Below are 16,155 nucleotides of genomic sequence, written 5' to 3' on the forward strand. Positions count from 1 at the left end.
CACACAAGTGTCTGGTAATGGGCTCTGTAGACATGTTGCATGAAAGCCTCTGAAGTTGGTGGCAGAGACTTCAGTTTTGGAGCAACTGACAGCTTCTGGTTTGCCATTTTTGAGATCCATACATCATGGCGGGTCTCTGACATGTTTTGGCAACACTTGAACCATAACATGTTGCCATGAACACTGTTGCTTCAGTGACAACATCTTCCATACCAGCATCTTGCTTACCCAACAACTTCAGTGTTTTACCGCCATTAAGCACTTTCAAAGCTGTTGCTTTTCCTATGCCATAGAGGAAAGAGGTAGTATCGCAACCACTTAAAGCATGCACTCCAGGAAGAAATTCTGCAATATTACTGTGCTTGGTCGCTGTAGCTTTTATATCTACAATTCTTGGCCAGCAATGCAACTCTGCATAAACACCTCACAGGTGAGTTTTTCTTTGCAGTAGAAGTAAAGGAGAAGAACAAAGACGTCCGTATCATCAGAAACCACAGATATGCTTGATGCACCCTTGGTTGCCAAGTACACCAACTGATTCACAATGATAACATCAGCCTCCTCGTGAGTGTTACGAAGATTAGTTTGTGTTCTTGCTTGTCCGTTTGTGATGGATATGGGGACTGGATGTTCAGCAGTGATGATAAGTTCATTAGTGTTGTCTTCTACATGATCAACGAGATATTTGGTGATCAGGGTGATAAGTTGGGCTTTGTTGTAGGTGACAGTTAGCACTACATTCTGGGCTGGCAGAGGTGTATGGAGTGTCAGCAAATGTTTGCGACTGGCATTTGTACCAGCACGATTTGATCTACTGGCACCCTTGGTACTATTTGGTATATATCTGTCAAAGATCAGATGTACGCGACACATTTGTAAATAGTATCGGAGGCTTCCCAAGAAGTTTTTCACATAGTCTTCAACGGTACCATTTGATGGCCAACGAACAGTCCAAAGCAAGGCACACCCGTCGATGATATAGGCATCTGGAGGGCTGATGTGACGGCTTGATACTTCAACTTGTAATTTGGTAAGGAGTGTAGCTTTAGCTTGTGATCTCAAGTCACCATTTTCATCAAAGAGTGCAGACGGTACAGCAGATAATTCATAACTAAGAACATCTTTCATGTTCAAGCTTCTGGACTGCTGAAGGCCAATGACTCTTGTGTATATCATTTCAGTATTAATTACAGGTGTACCATCAATCTTGATCAGCTTCTTGTTAGAAGTCATTGTTTTTACATTCTTCTTTAGGGGCCATGGAAACTAGTTGGCCATCCTGCTTCAAAATCCTTCATTTGTTGCTTCCCAATCTCGAGTGAGCTGTCTACATTCACGTTGTTCGAAGATATCAAGCCATTAGCAATGGTGACCAAACCTACTGGATGACTTGATGGATGTAGAGGATGAATGAATGTGCTTAGTGTAGTCCTCAGTTTTTCTCTGTCAGTTCGTCACTCTTGATATGGGATTTGCCTTCCTCCTTGTGACTTGTTGCTACACTGCTCTTTTGACCCTCTTTCAGTGCAGTTACATCCATGAGAAGTTGGCTGCATACGTGGAGACTGAGTGCCCACGTAGCAACAGCTGATGGCTGGAGTGTCAATCCCACCAGGCCCCCAGCCTCATGTCCATACCTCATGAATGTGGACTCTATATACATGTCGGACCATATGCCATTCCATATTCCAGGGGTATGCCTCATGACGTGATTGCCCTTCATGAACTCTGATAGCACCTCAGCTGGTAGAGCCTCCATCGACCTCAAGTAGTACAGACCGTATCTGTTATCATCATCACAGTTGAGCAATATCTTCTGCTTGTAGCCCCCTGTTGTCCGACACTGGTATACTTTTCTCCATCTGTCTGGATGGCGAGGATCCAATGGTAGGCACTTCTCACCGCAGAATACACAGTGTTCTTTGAAGCTGAATTTCGTTGTACCCAATCTGCGTGATCTTTTAGGCGGTACTACTGCTTCTGTTGCAGAATTGTCATTACTCTTCTTTGTGATATATCTTTTGAGATGATGCTTAGAAGTGTAAGTAGATACACAGCTTTTATGACATCTTATAGAATCTAGACCATGCAGTTTATCAATTAGCCCATCACCACGCCTTATACTACAGTCTCTGATAGTTTCTACTCTAGCAGAGCCACAGTTAATGAGGTTAAAGTGTTAGCAAGCAAAGAAGCATTCAACATCCATGCTTGACCATGCTGTCTTAGCTGACCTGTAACGAAAGAATGTTCAAAATAATTACCGCCACCAATGAGCATGCATATTATCATATAATTAACATAACATAACATAACATATGTTATGTTATGTTAATTATATGATAATATGCATGCTCATTGGTGGCGGTAATTATTTTGAACATTCTTTCGTTACAGGTCAGCTAAGACAGCATGGTCAAGCATGGATGTTGAATGCTTCTTTGCTTGCTCCAACACTTCCCCTAACCTCATTAACTGTGGCTCTGCTAGAGTAGAAATTATTGGTAATTTAAAGTATATATATTTCTAGATACCTTGAAATACGAAACTACTAACATCAATGACTTCCTTGACCCCTAAAACATAGGTATAGACACCAAGATAATTTTTCTGTCGGCAGTATTGAAAAAGATATGTGACATTAGCGTGGGTGATATGCCGCGTCGCGGCCATTTTGTTTTTGGCCCGTAATAATTTTTCCCCAAGGGTGCTGGAGTGGCACCCGGCTGATTCCTGTTGAGGACATGTCAGAGCACCAGAATCAACAATAAAACCTTCTCCATACCACAAAACCGGGTTCGGCCCCAAAACACCGTTTGGCAACCGGACTATAACAAATATTGAGCATTGTTTAAATGAAGTTGAGGTAGGAGAGACTTTAGCAAACAGTGACCATCAATAATTAGATTTATCATTAATTCCAGTAGGGATAATATAGTGAACAAGACTAGAGTCCCAAACTATCAGAAAGGCAATTATGGTAGGTTACGTCAGTTATTAGGAGAGGTAAACTGGGAAGATAGTTTTGGAAATAAAACTGCACAGGAGATGTGGGATATTTTTAAGGTTGTAGTAAAGGGTATAGTGATGCAGTGTATCCCTTACAAAAATATAAGGCAGAGAAACAGGAAGCCATTATGGTGGACTCACGAGATAGGTAGACAGATCAGAGAGAAGAAGAGGGCATAGAGAGTTGCAGAAAAGTGGGAAGATGTAGATTTGATTAGGTACAGACAGGTCAGGGATGATTTGAGTAAGGTTATAAAAAAAGTAAAAGGCAGGCAGAGATAAAACTAGCTAGAGCTGGGAGTAAAGATCCCAAAAAACTATATATATATATATATATATATATATTTTTTTTTTTTTTACGTAGGGAAGAGGGCCAGCCAAGAACAAAAAAAAGAAAGTTAGAAAAAGGCCCACTTGAGTGCTGGCTCTCCAAAGAGTTCAAAAAGTGCCAAAACCGTCAGCCAAAATTAGGGGAGCAAATGCCTCGATACCTCCCTCTTAAAAGAAGACAAGTTGTAGGAATTCGGAAATTCAGATGCAGGGAGGGATTTCCAGAGTTTACCAGTGAAAGGGATGAATGATTGAGCGTACTGTTTAACTCTTGCATTAGAGAGTTGGACAGAATAGGGATGAGAGGAAGAAAGCCTTGTGCAGTGTGGCTGCAGGAGGAGGGGAGGCATGCAGTTAGCAAGATCAGTAGAACAGTTACCATGAAAATAGCGATAAAATATAGAAAGGGATGCAACATTTCGGCGGTGAGAAAGAGAGTTGATGAGAAGAAGAGCTTTTGATTCCACCCAATCAAGCAAAGCTGTGTGACTGGAACCCCCCCAAACATGCGAAGAGTACTCCATACAGGGACGGTTAAGGCCCTTATACAAAGAAAGCAGTTGGAGGAGCGAGAAAAACTGTTGGAGACGCCTCAGAACACCTAATTTCATAGAAGCTGTTTTAGCAAGAGATGGGATGTGAAGTTTCCAGTTAAGATTATGAGCAAAGGACAGACCAAGGATATTCATTGTGGAAGAGGGAGACAGTTGAGTGTCATTGAAGAAGAGGGGATAGTTGTCTGGAAGGTTGTGTCGAGTTGATAGATGGAGGAATTGAGTTTTTAAGGCATTGAAAACTACTAGATTTTCTCTGCCCCAATCGGAAATCTTAGAAAGATCTGAAGTCAGGCGTTCCGTGGCATCCGTGATCTGTTGATTTCCTGAAGGGTTGGACGTCTCTGAAAGAACGTGGAAAGATGTAGGGTGGTATCATCAGCGTAGGAGTGGATAGGGCAAGAAGTTTGGTTAAGAAGGTCATTAATGAATAATAGAAAGAGAGTGGGTGACAGGACAGAACCCTGAGGAACACCACTATTAATAGGTTTAGGAGAAGAACAGTAGCCGTCTACCACAGCAGCAATAGAGCGATCAGAAAGGAAACTTGAGATAAAGTTGCAGAGAGAAGGATAGAAGCCGTAGGAGGGCAGTTTTGAAATCAAAGCTTTATGCCAGACTCTATCAAAAGCTTTTGATATGTCTAATGCTACAGCAAAAGTTTCACCGAAATCTCTAAAAGAGGATGACCCAGACTCAGTAAGGAAAGCCAGAAGATCACCAGTAGAGCAACCTTGACGGAAGCCATACTGGTGATCAGACAGAAGATTGTGAAGTGACAGATGTTTGAGAATCTTCCTATTCAGGATAGATTCAAAAACTTTAGACAAGCAAGAGATTAAAGCTATAGGACGGTAGTTTGAGGGGTTAGAACGGTCACCCTTTTTAGGAACAGGCTGAATGTAGGCAAACTTCCAGCACAAAGGAAAGGTACAAGTCGATAGACAAAGTTGGAAGAGTTTGGCCAGGCAAGGTGCAAGCACAGAGGCACAGTTTTTGAGAACAATAGGAGGGACCCCATCAAGTCCATAAGCCTTCCGAGGGTTTAGGCCAGCAAGGGCATGGAAAAGATCATTACGAAGAATTTTGATAGTAGACATGAAATAGTCAGAGGGAGGAGGAGATGGAGGGACAAGCCCAGAATCGTCCAAGGTGGAGTTGTGAGCAAAGGTTTGAGAAAAGAGTTCAGCTTTAGAGACAGAAGAGATGGCAGTGGTGCCATCAGGATGAAATAAAGGAGGAAAGATGAAAAGTGAAGTTATTTGAGATGTTTTGGCTAGATGCCAGAAGTCACGAGAGAGTTTGAGTTTGAAAGATTTTGACATTTCCTATTTATGAAAGAGTGTTTGGCAAGTTGAAGAACAGACTTGGCATGATTCCGGGCAGAGATATAAAGTGCATGAGATTCAGGAGATGGAAGGCTCAAGTACCTTTTGTGGGCAACCTCTCTATCATGTATAGCACGAGAACAGGCTGAGTTAAACCAAGGTTTAGAAGGTTTAGGTTGAGAAAAAGAATGAGGAATGTACGCCTCCATGCCAGATACTAACACCTCTGTTATACGTTCAGCACAAAGGGATGGGTCTCTGACACGGAAGCAATAATCATTTCAGGGAAAATCAGCATAATACCTCCTCAGGTCCCCCCAACTGGCAGAGGCAAAATGCCAGAGGCACCTTCGCTTTGGGTGATCCTGCGGAGGGATTGGAAAAATAGGACAAGATAAAGAAATGAAATTGTGATCGGAGGAGCCCAACGGAGATGAAAGGGTGACAGCATAAGCAGAAGGGTTAGAGGTGAGGAAGAGATCAAGAATGTTGGGCATGTCTCCAAGATGGTCAGGAATACGAGTAGGGTGTTGCACCAGTTGCTCTAGGTCATGGAGAATAGCCAAAGTTGAAGGCTAGTTCACCAGGGTGGTCAGTGAAGGGAGAGGAAAGCCAAAGCTGGTGGTGAACATTGAAATCTCCAAGAATGGAAATCTCAGCAAAAGGGTAGAGGGACAGAATGTGCTCCACTTTAGAAGTTAAGTAGTCGAAGAAATTACTATAGTCAGAAGAGTTAGGGGAGAGATAAACAGCACAGATGAATTTAGTTTGAGAGTGACTGTTAAGTCGTAGCCAGATGGTGGAAAATTCGAAAACTCAAGAGCGTGGGCACGAGAGCAAGTTAAGTCGTTGCGTACATAGACGCAACATCCAGCTTTGTAATGAAAATGAGAATAGAGAAAGTAGGAGGGAACAGAGAAGGAGCTACTGTCAGTTGCCTCAGATAGCTGTGTTTCGGTGAGGAAAAGAAGATGAGGTTTAGTAGAGGAGAGGTGGTGTTCCAGATTGAAAATTAGATCTAAGACCGCGAATGTTGCAGAAGTTAATGTAGAAAAGTTGAGGGAGGTGTCAAGGCATTTGTGGTCTTCAACAGGAGAGGTGTCCGACCTGGGGACATTTTGGTCCCTCCCAGAGGGGACTCCGAGGCGTTGTTTATTTCGGGTCCCATTTTTCTTTTAAATTTTGATTTGGAGTGAAGGGTGTATGTGTGGTAAGTGCATGTAGTTTTGTGTGAAGAAGGAGAGCTGTCTTTAGAGGGTAGGCTGTGACTACCCCCTTGAGTTGTGAGACACAAATGGAAACATTCAACAAGATCACAACTAGCTTTAATGGAAGGTTCACAGTACCTCCTGAACTACTGTTATTAGATCTCACTGGGAGTAAGTTATTGTTTTGGTAGGTGTCTACTACCTCCTCCTACAAGGTCAATGATAAAAGAAATAAGGATAGGTTTGGACCACTCAGAAAAGATGGTGTAGTAGTGGATCAAAATGAAGACATAGTAGAATTATTGAATGAACAATTTTCTTCAGTATTTACTAGGGAAAGAATAGGAAATCCTGTTACAAACAGTGCGACAAGTAGTTTAAGAGCTTTAGAAAATATTGATATAAAACCGGGAATTATTAGGAAATTTATTCTTGAACTAGACGATAGGAAAGCTAGTGGTCCTGATGAGCTACATGCCAGAGTACTTAGGGAGGGTGTAGATAGTATTTCTGAAGCACTTAAGTTAATCTTTGAAAGATCACTTAGGTTTGCTGAGATACCTCAGGACTGGAAGTTAGCTAATGTTACACCAATATTTAAAAAAGGTAGGGAGGATGATGCGAATAATCATAGACCGATCAGTTTAACTAGTATAGTATGTAAGATACTAGAGAAAATCATTAAGGGTCGTATTTGGGAGCATTTAAATGAGAATAGATTAATTAGAGATACCCAACATGGCTTTAGATCAGGGAGGTCCTGTCTTACAAATTTGCTCGATATCTTAGAATATAATACCACGGAGTTAGATTATGGAAATAGCATAGATGTTATATATCTAGATTTTAGCAAGGCGTTTGATAAGGTACTGCATAGGAGGCTAGTGTACAAATTGGGATAGAGGGTAGGTTAGTTGATTGGATTAGTGAATGGTTTTCTGATAGGAAACAGAGAGTACTATTAAATGGGGCAATGTCTGAGTGGAAGGAAGTGGTTAGTGGGGTACCCCAAGGATCAGTGCTAGGACCTCTTCTTTTCTTGGTGTACATTAACGATTTAGATATAGGATTTAGTAGCAAAGTATCAAAGTTTGCAGATGATACTAAGATAGCATGTGGAGTACAGGGTGAAAAGGACAATTACAGAATACAACGAGACCTGGACAGGCTGATAGCATGGACAAACAGGTGGCAGATGGAGTTTAATTCTAAAAAGTGTCAGGTTATGCATTTAGGCAAAGACAACACAAACTTTAGCTATGAGATGGAGGAATGATGGCTAGAGGCAGTAGAGGAGGAAAGGATTTAGGAGTAGTGATAGACAGGACTATGAAATTTTCAAAGCAATGTTTAGAAGCAAGAAATAGGGCAAATAGGATCCTGGGTTTTATAAATAGAAATGTTAGTTATAAAAGTAAGGAAGTGGTGCGTAGCTTATATAATTCCTATGTTAGGCCCCATTTAGAGTATTGCATACAGGCCTGGTCACCCCATTATAGGCAGGATATCAACATGTTAGAAGCAGTTCAGAGAAGAGCAACTAGGATGATACCAGCATTAAAGCGCCTGGAGTATAGAAATAGATTAAAGGAATTAAACATGTTTTCATTTGAGAGGAGATGTATAAGAGGATATGATAGAGTTATTTAAAATGTTCTCAGATACAAACTACATAGATGTGAGATCTTTCTTTACCTTAGAGGAGGGAAGTAGGACTAGAAATCATGGCAGGAAGATTAGAAAGCAAGGCTGCAGGTTAGATATAAGAAAATATTTCTTTAGTCATAGGGTGGTAGACTTCTGGAATGCATTGCCAGAGAGGGTTGTAAATAGCACTAGTTTGACAATGTTTAAAAACAGATTAGATAAGCACTTAAATTTATTAGATTTATAATTATGTATAGCGCTGCATGATAGTTTTTATAAGAAATTTGCTATAGTTAAACAAGACATGATCGCCATATATGGGGATCACAGATTGTAGAGGAATTCGCTGCAGGACTTAGCCCTGTTAATGGGCCAAATATTTAGAATTAGTATATAATGTATTGTGTACTTGTAAGTGTATCTTTAAGTACTGATGACGAGGTCGCTGTGCGACTGATACAGGATAACCTAGATGGGCCCTGGTGGCCCTTTGTTATCCTATTATTTATGTTATGTTATCTTAAGATGGATGGACAAAATGGAAGCAGCATTCTTCTAACATGGCCAAAGAGTGTAAAGCAATAAATACATTCCATTTTTACAGAATTATACCACAGCAAATATATTCTGTTTCTACACAATTACGCACTTGGCGAAAGAAACTTTCGTTTGAGAACAAAACATTTTTGTTAAGAATAAAATTTTTCAGCCAAAACCAATAAAATAGAGTAAAAGATATCAAGAAACCATATTCTAACAACAAAAATAATAATTGAATGTCAAAATATATAAATTAAACATTACATAACAAAGGACCAACAAGACAGTTCAATAATGTGCTTCTCTTTGCCCAGCCAAGTTGTTTCACTTCCATCTTGTCAGTGTTAGTGTTTCATGTTTCACATTTGCTAAGCATTATGATATTTTTTACCTTTGTAGGTTGGTAATACATAATATTTGTGATCTTTCTAGGATTGTGAACATGGCTCCTTCCAAAGAGAAGCATGTTACAGGTATAGCTATCAAGAAATGTAAAATATTTTCACTTCAAGAGGAACTAGACATCATAGCCACGGTTGAAGCAGGTGAAGAGTTCTGTGAAGTATGCAGATTTTACTCTATTAATGAGTCCACAGTGCATAACATGGTGAAATGTAACGATGCCATAAAGAACACAGTGCAGGAATGATTGATATGGTGACCCTTATGTTGGGGGGTGGGGCATCTCAGGGGTGAATCATGGTGGGTCCCGGTCCTAATCTTATCTATAACATAAGGTTCTATTATTTGTTTAATGTGTTTCGATATATGCACACATTTTCTCGGTCCCTTTCCTGTGCATTAAGGGAGGACTCCTGTATATTCTATTTCTACAGATAAATTCACCATTGGATGATTATGACATGTTCTTCTTCTTCATCTCTATCTCCTAATCTCCTAACTAAATGCTTCTAAATAAGAGTGAACCCATAAAGGCTTATGATCTTGATGAGCCCCATTCTATTGTCCTATGAAACTGCTTCTATGCTTATACTTTTATGTTTGGTCAAACCTTTTGATTTCTACAAACATCCACATTCATTCTTGCTGGATTTAATCTATTCATGTGAGTGATGAGAACTCAGTCCTTCAAACTAATGATCAAAGAGTATTAATTAATTTATATATTTTACTTCCTGTGCTTTGAGTCTCCTCACTGAATTGCTAAATGTCTATCTGCTTGCAGTCTTCCATCCATCTGATCAGTGAAAGATTTAATTTGGATAATCCAATGGTGATCATCAGATTTTAATCACTGAACCTTAAACATCCTCTCAGAAGATTTTCAGTGAAACCTGTGCTGCTGCCAAAGACTCAGCAATTATTCATTAATCACAAAAGTCCTAGTCAGTCAGGAAATATCTTCATGCTGCAGTCCCTCTTTGTTGTCCGAGAGAAGTCCCTCTATTTATGGGACTGCTTAACAGAGTAAAACAAATAAACATGACACTGATGAATTAATAGATTTCAGTACCTGACATCAATTTTAAGTTACATGCTGTTACTTTCTACAGTAGGACCCTAGTTTACATTGCAATGCCTAACTACACACACCACTTCTGCAGTGCTTTCTAACAGCCCATTAAATGTAAATGAATCAATAGGAAAAAATACTGTTCCAAATTAGGGTTCACTAATTCAGAGCAACAAAGCATACATACCTACAAAACTTATAGCGTAGTAAAATCCAGATACTGGACATAAGTCTACTTTAACTGCTTTGCCTGAGAAATACTGGATTCTTATATGCCTGAAAGTACTTGACAGAATCCTGACTTGTTGGAAGATAGCACTTCAACCTGACAACTGGTGGCATAGTGGATAAGGTGGTGAGCATGGGATCGGACAGATGTCCATGTGTAGGTTTGAATCCCACCACATGCCACTTTGAAGCTATGCCATTTGTCGAGTGGTTTTAAGTTACCTACATGTCACTATGATACCTAGGTTCTAAATGGTTATACCAAAGATGTGCTTGGGTGGTGATATGGGCCCTAATATGGGTATCGCTATAGATAAAATTGCCTACAGCCACTAATGGGTGGAAGCTTAACAGCACTTCCCACATATACTCTTCAAGTATGTGTACAGGCATACTTGAAGAGTATATGTGGGTCTATCTCTACACCCCAGAGAGACCATTCACATATTTCAAAGATGACCTCTTTGGGCATTAGGGAAAATATGTGACTGTCTGTTAACACACTTGGTCACACAAACAGTTCACTTAGAGATGTTCCCACACTAGATGAGAGCTTATTAATCTATACCTTGATAATAAGAGCACACCTCATTGGATTAAATCTGACAATGGTACTCTTGAACTCAAGAATACAATGGCAGTGTCGCATAGTGCAACTTCAAATCCATAAGGAAGTGTCGCATAGTGGAACTTCAAATCTATAACCACTATAGATACAGAAAGAAATCTATATCAAGAGGAGAGCCCCCAAGCAGTAATAGGTATATAAGTAATACATTACCAAAACAATAATTTGCTCCCAGCGAGGTCTAACAGCACGTGGGGTGCTGTGAACCTTCCATTAAAGCTAGTTGTGATCTATTGAATGTTTCTCTTTTGTGTATCACAACTCAAGAGGGGAGTCATAGCCTGCTCTCTAAAGACAACTCTCCTTCCTCACACATGCACTTACCATACACACACCCTTTACTTATAATTTAAAATAAAAAAATGGTGACTCCATACCCAGCCTTGGAGTCCCCTTCTGGGGAGGGGACCAATAATGTCCCCAGGTCAGACTCCTCTCTTGATAGCAATCCCGAATGTCTTGACACCTCCCTCAACTTTTTCTGCATTAACTTCTGCAACACTTGCAGTCTTAGATATAATTTTCAACCTGTGGAACACCACCTCTCCTCTAATAAACCTCAACTTCTTTTCCTCACCAAAACACAGCTGTCTGAGGCAATTGACAGAAGCCCTCCTACTTTCTCTATCCTCATTTTCGCTCCAAAGCTGGATATTGCATCTATGTGCGCAACAACTTGAATTGCTCTCGTGTCCACGCCTTCAAATCTTCCAAATTTCCACCATCTGGCTTTGACTCAATAGTCATTCTCTAAGTAAATCTATCTGTGCTGTCTATCTCTCTCCTAACTCTTCTGACTACAGTAAATACTTTGACTATTCAACTTCCAAAGTGGAACACATTCTGTCCCTCTACCCTTTCGCAGAGATTTCCATTCTTGGAGATTTCAATGTTCACCACAAGCTTTTGGCTGTCCTTTCCCTTCACTGACCATCCTGGAGAACTAACTTTCAACTTTGCTATTCTCCATAACCTAGAGCAACTGGAGCAACACCCTACTCGTATTCCTGACTGTCATGAAGACACATCCAACATTCTTGATCTCTTCCTCACCTCTAATCCTTCTGCTTATGCTTTCACCCAATCATCTCCATTGGGCTCATCCAATCACAATCTCATTTCAATATCTTGTCCAATTTCTCCAATCTATCTGCAGGATCCCCAAAATGGAGGTGCCTCTGGCGTTTTGCCTCTGCCAGTTGGAGGGACCTGAGGAGGTATTATACTGATTTTCCCTGGAATGATTACTGTTTCCATGTCAGAAACCTATCTCTAAGTGCTGAACACATAACAGAGGTGATAGTGTCTGGCATGGATGTATACATTCCTCACTCTTTTTCTCAACCTAACCTTCTAAACCTGTTCTCGTGCTATACATGATAAAGAGGTTGCCCACAAAAGATACTTGAGCCTTCCATCACCTGAATCTCACACACTTTATATTTTTGCCCGGAATCATGCCACATCTGTTCTTCAACTTGCCAAACACTCTTTCATAAATAGAAAAATGTCAAAATCTTCCAAACTCAAACTCCCCTCGAGAGCCAAAAACATCTCCAATAACTTTACTTCTTCATCTTTCCCTCTTTTATTTCATCCTGATGGCACCACTGCCATCTCATTTGTCTCTAAGGCTGAACTCTTTTCTCAAACCTTTGCTAATAACTCCACCTCAGATGATTCTGGGCTTGTCCCTCCCTCTCCTCCTCCCTCTAACTATTTCAGAGGCTTATAGACCTGTTGGAGTCCCTCCTGTTGTTCTAAAAAACTGTGCTTCCATGGTTGCACCTTGCTCAGCCAAACTCTTTCAAGTATGCTGACCGACTTCTACCTTTCCTTCTTGCTGGAAGTTTGCCTACACTCAGCCTGTTCCTAAAAAAAGGTAACTATTCTAATCTTTCAGACTACCATCCTATAGCTTTAATCTATTGCTTGTCTAAAGTTTTTAATCTATCTTCAAAGAGGATGATTCTTAAATATCTTCTATCTAATTGCCAGTATGGCTTCCGTCAAGATCACTCTACGGGTGATCTTCTGACGTTACTTACTGAGTCTTGGTCATCCTCTTTTAAAGATTTTGGTGAAACTTTTGCTGTCGCATTAGACATATCAAAAGCTTCTGACAGAGTCTGGCACAAAGCTTTGATTCCATAACTGTCCTCTTACGGTTTCTATCCTTTTCTCTGCAACTTTATCTCAAGTTTCCTTTCCGACCATTCTGTTACTGTTGTGGTAAACAGCCACTGTTCTTCTCCTAAATCTATTAATAGTGGTATTCCTCATGATTTGTCCTGTCACCCATTCTCTTTCTATTATTCATTAATGATCTTTTTAACCAAACTTCTTGAAATATCCCACCATCCTACATCTTTCCACGTCCATTCAGAGACGTCCAACCATACAGCAAGTTAACAGATCATGCAGGGAAGCCACAGAACGCCTGACTTCTGATCTTTCTAAGATTTCCAATTGGGGCAGAGCAAATACAGTAGTTTTCAATGCCCCAAAAGCTCAATTCCTCCATCTATCAACTTGACACAACCTTCCAGACAACTATCCCCTCTTCTTCAATGACACTCAACTGTCTCCCTCTTCTACACTGGATATCCTCGGTCTGTCTTTTACCTATAATCTTAACTGGAAACATTACATCTCATCTCTTGCTAAAACAGCTTCTATGAAGACAGGCATTCTGAGGCGTCTCCGCCAGTTTTTCTCGCCCCTCCAACTGCTTACTCTGTACAAGGGCCTTATCCGTCCTTGTATGGAGTACTCTTCGCATATTTGGGGGGATTCCACTCATACAGTTTTATTAAATAGGGTGGAATAAAAAAACTTTTCATCTCATCAACTTTCCTCCTCTGACTGACTGTCTTCAGCCTCTTTTTCACCGTTGAAATGTTGGATCTCTTTCTATCTTCTGCTATTTTCATGCTAACTGTTCTACTGATCTTGCTAACTGCATGCCTCCCATCATCCTGCAGCCTTGCTGCACAAGGCTTTCTTCTTCCTTTCATCCACATTCTGTCCAACTCTTTAATGCAAAAGTTAACCAGTACTCTCAATCATTCATACCTTTCACTGGTAAACTCTGGAATTCCCTACCTGCTTCTGTATTTCTACCTTCTTACAACTTGACTTCTTTTTAAGAGGGAGGTGTCAAGACATTTGCTCCCTAATTTTGGCTAACACTTTTGTTCCTTCTAGAGAACCAGCACCCAAGTGGGAATTTTCTTTTTATCCTTTGGCTGTCCCTCTCTTACAAAAAAAAAAAAAAAAAAAAAAAAAAAAGTAACTTATGGTTGGTCCATTACTACATAAAACTGATTTGACCCTCTTGCACCGTGCTCTGAGGATATGATAATATAAAGGATTAGTTCGGATTGAAGGTTGGGAGATTTAGCCTTTTGTAATGACACCTCCCTGATGCAATCTTGATTATGGTTTCTTCTTGTGGTCTGATCTGTTCATTTCTTTCCCCTTCAAATTCCAACCTGGTGCATAGTACTCTTAATAATTGAAAATCAGGTCTAACCTAGGCCATTCAAAATTAATAATGCATCCAGTGATGCATTTGTATAATCTTGATAGTAAATGTTCAATGAACAGTAGCAAGCTTTGGATAAAGACACCCAGAATTAAACACAATACTAATGAAAATAAGTGATGCCTTTCACTATTCATAGAAACACTTATTCTTAATCACAGTCTCAGTTTATCATTACCTATGAATATTTTCTATGGACTTATTAATACATTCAACACTTCACAATTCTCTCACACTGCCCAGCAGATGCTTAGAAAACTTATGTAGTGAAGTAAATGCTTGACATTAATGTCTGAAGTTGAAATAACACCACTTTACTTTTGGTTAATCTTCCACTAACTTGATAAACAGAAAGATGGGCAAACAGACATGATAACATCTGGACATCCTGTCACTTTTACCATTCAGCAACATTACAACTTATAGTTTGTGGGTTATCACTGCCTTTGTAAATATCCCTACTGAATGTTGCTACATCTTCATTGCTTTGTTCATAACAATATATTTTCAAATAATGAACTTGTGACAAATATCATTGTAGATGAAAGTAATCTTCCTTAATACTTATAGCCTTCCTGAAGTTTGCTGACTGCAAGATGCACGGATGCATCTCAAAGATGACATGTTGAGTTTTTAAATTTTGAAGAAATGTGGTTCTAAGAATATTTAACCTCATTAAATGTCTGACAGTGTTGAAAATATTAAAGAAAGACAGAAGAAGGATTGACAACACTGTTAGTTTAACCAATTCAATTTTTGCTGTAGTGACACTGGGGATCTTTATCTTAAATATGGTCAAAGGTTATATAATATAATTATGTAATCCAGAAAAAGAAAACACTCACCTGAACACAGCCAGGAGAGGATCATAGATGCTGTCACCATCAAAGACATACAAGTGATCCCACGAGCACTCTGTGGCAAAGTGATCCATGTGGAGGCGGATGGAGGCATTGACTTGGCCAGAGTCTATCAGCCATGTGCACTGAGTGTCTGTAGAGTAGTTTCCTGACCCATCAGTTATCACACTTGAATTTGACGTTAATCTGCCAGGAAAGGAAAAGAAAAAAAATCATGCTAACTAAATGTTATGCCATTTCATCAGAATATTCTTCCACTGGTTCTAAATTTTCTTAATCTGTAAAGAGAGAGAGAGAGAGAGAGAGAGAGAGAGAGAGAGAGAGAGAGAGAGAGAGAGAGAGAGAGAGAGAGAGAGAGAGAGAGAAGAGAGATCTTTTTTTTTTTTTGCACTTAAGCAGTGTACCACCATATGTGGCTGAATGGAGACAACGTTCCTCTCTCCGAGGACAGTGATGCAGAACAAGAAAACAACAGAAACCATGGACGTAGAATTGATGGGCCTTGGGTTTTTGGTCTTAAACAAGGCTCAGACTGTCGGTATTTTTGGGTGGAATGGCGTGACCGCAACACTATAATCCCTATTGAAAGGGAGTGTGTATATGGTTCGGTGATTCATTCAGATGAGTGGCCATCTTATAGCAATTAAATGCCATGGGCAACCAGCATTTTATAGCAACATTTTATGGATCCAGTGCCAAGAGCACACAACCTAAGAACCGAAAATGAAGAATTAAAAGTCCAAATAGCATATTACAAGAAATTGATGGAAGAAGAACTCGGTAAAGCCGAGAAAAAAAAAAG

At 40.0% G+C, this 16,155-nt stretch overlaps 1 protein-coding gene across 1 annotated transcript in view; it reads right to left on the reverse strand.

The window, feature by feature from the left end:
- The window catches only part of LOC123503531 (attractin-like protein 1), a 93,485-nt gene that overhangs the window by 59,075 nt on the left and 18,255 nt on the right, over positions 1-16,155 (reverse strand). The window contains exon 2 of the mRNA XM_045253370.1: positions 15,339-15,539. Within this exon, the coding sequence (XP_045109305.1) occupies positions 15,339-15,427 (89 nt within the window). The 5' untranslated portion in view covers positions 15,428-15,539. The remainder of the gene's footprint in view (positions 1-15,338; positions 15,540-16,155) is intronic.

Source organism: Portunus trituberculatus, chromosome 14 (assembly GCF_017591435.1).
Source record: "Portunus trituberculatus isolate SZX2019 chromosome 14, ASM1759143v1, whole genome shotgun sequence".
Taxonomy (NCBI): domain Eukaryota; kingdom Metazoa; phylum Arthropoda; class Malacostraca; order Decapoda; family Portunidae; genus Portunus; species Portunus trituberculatus.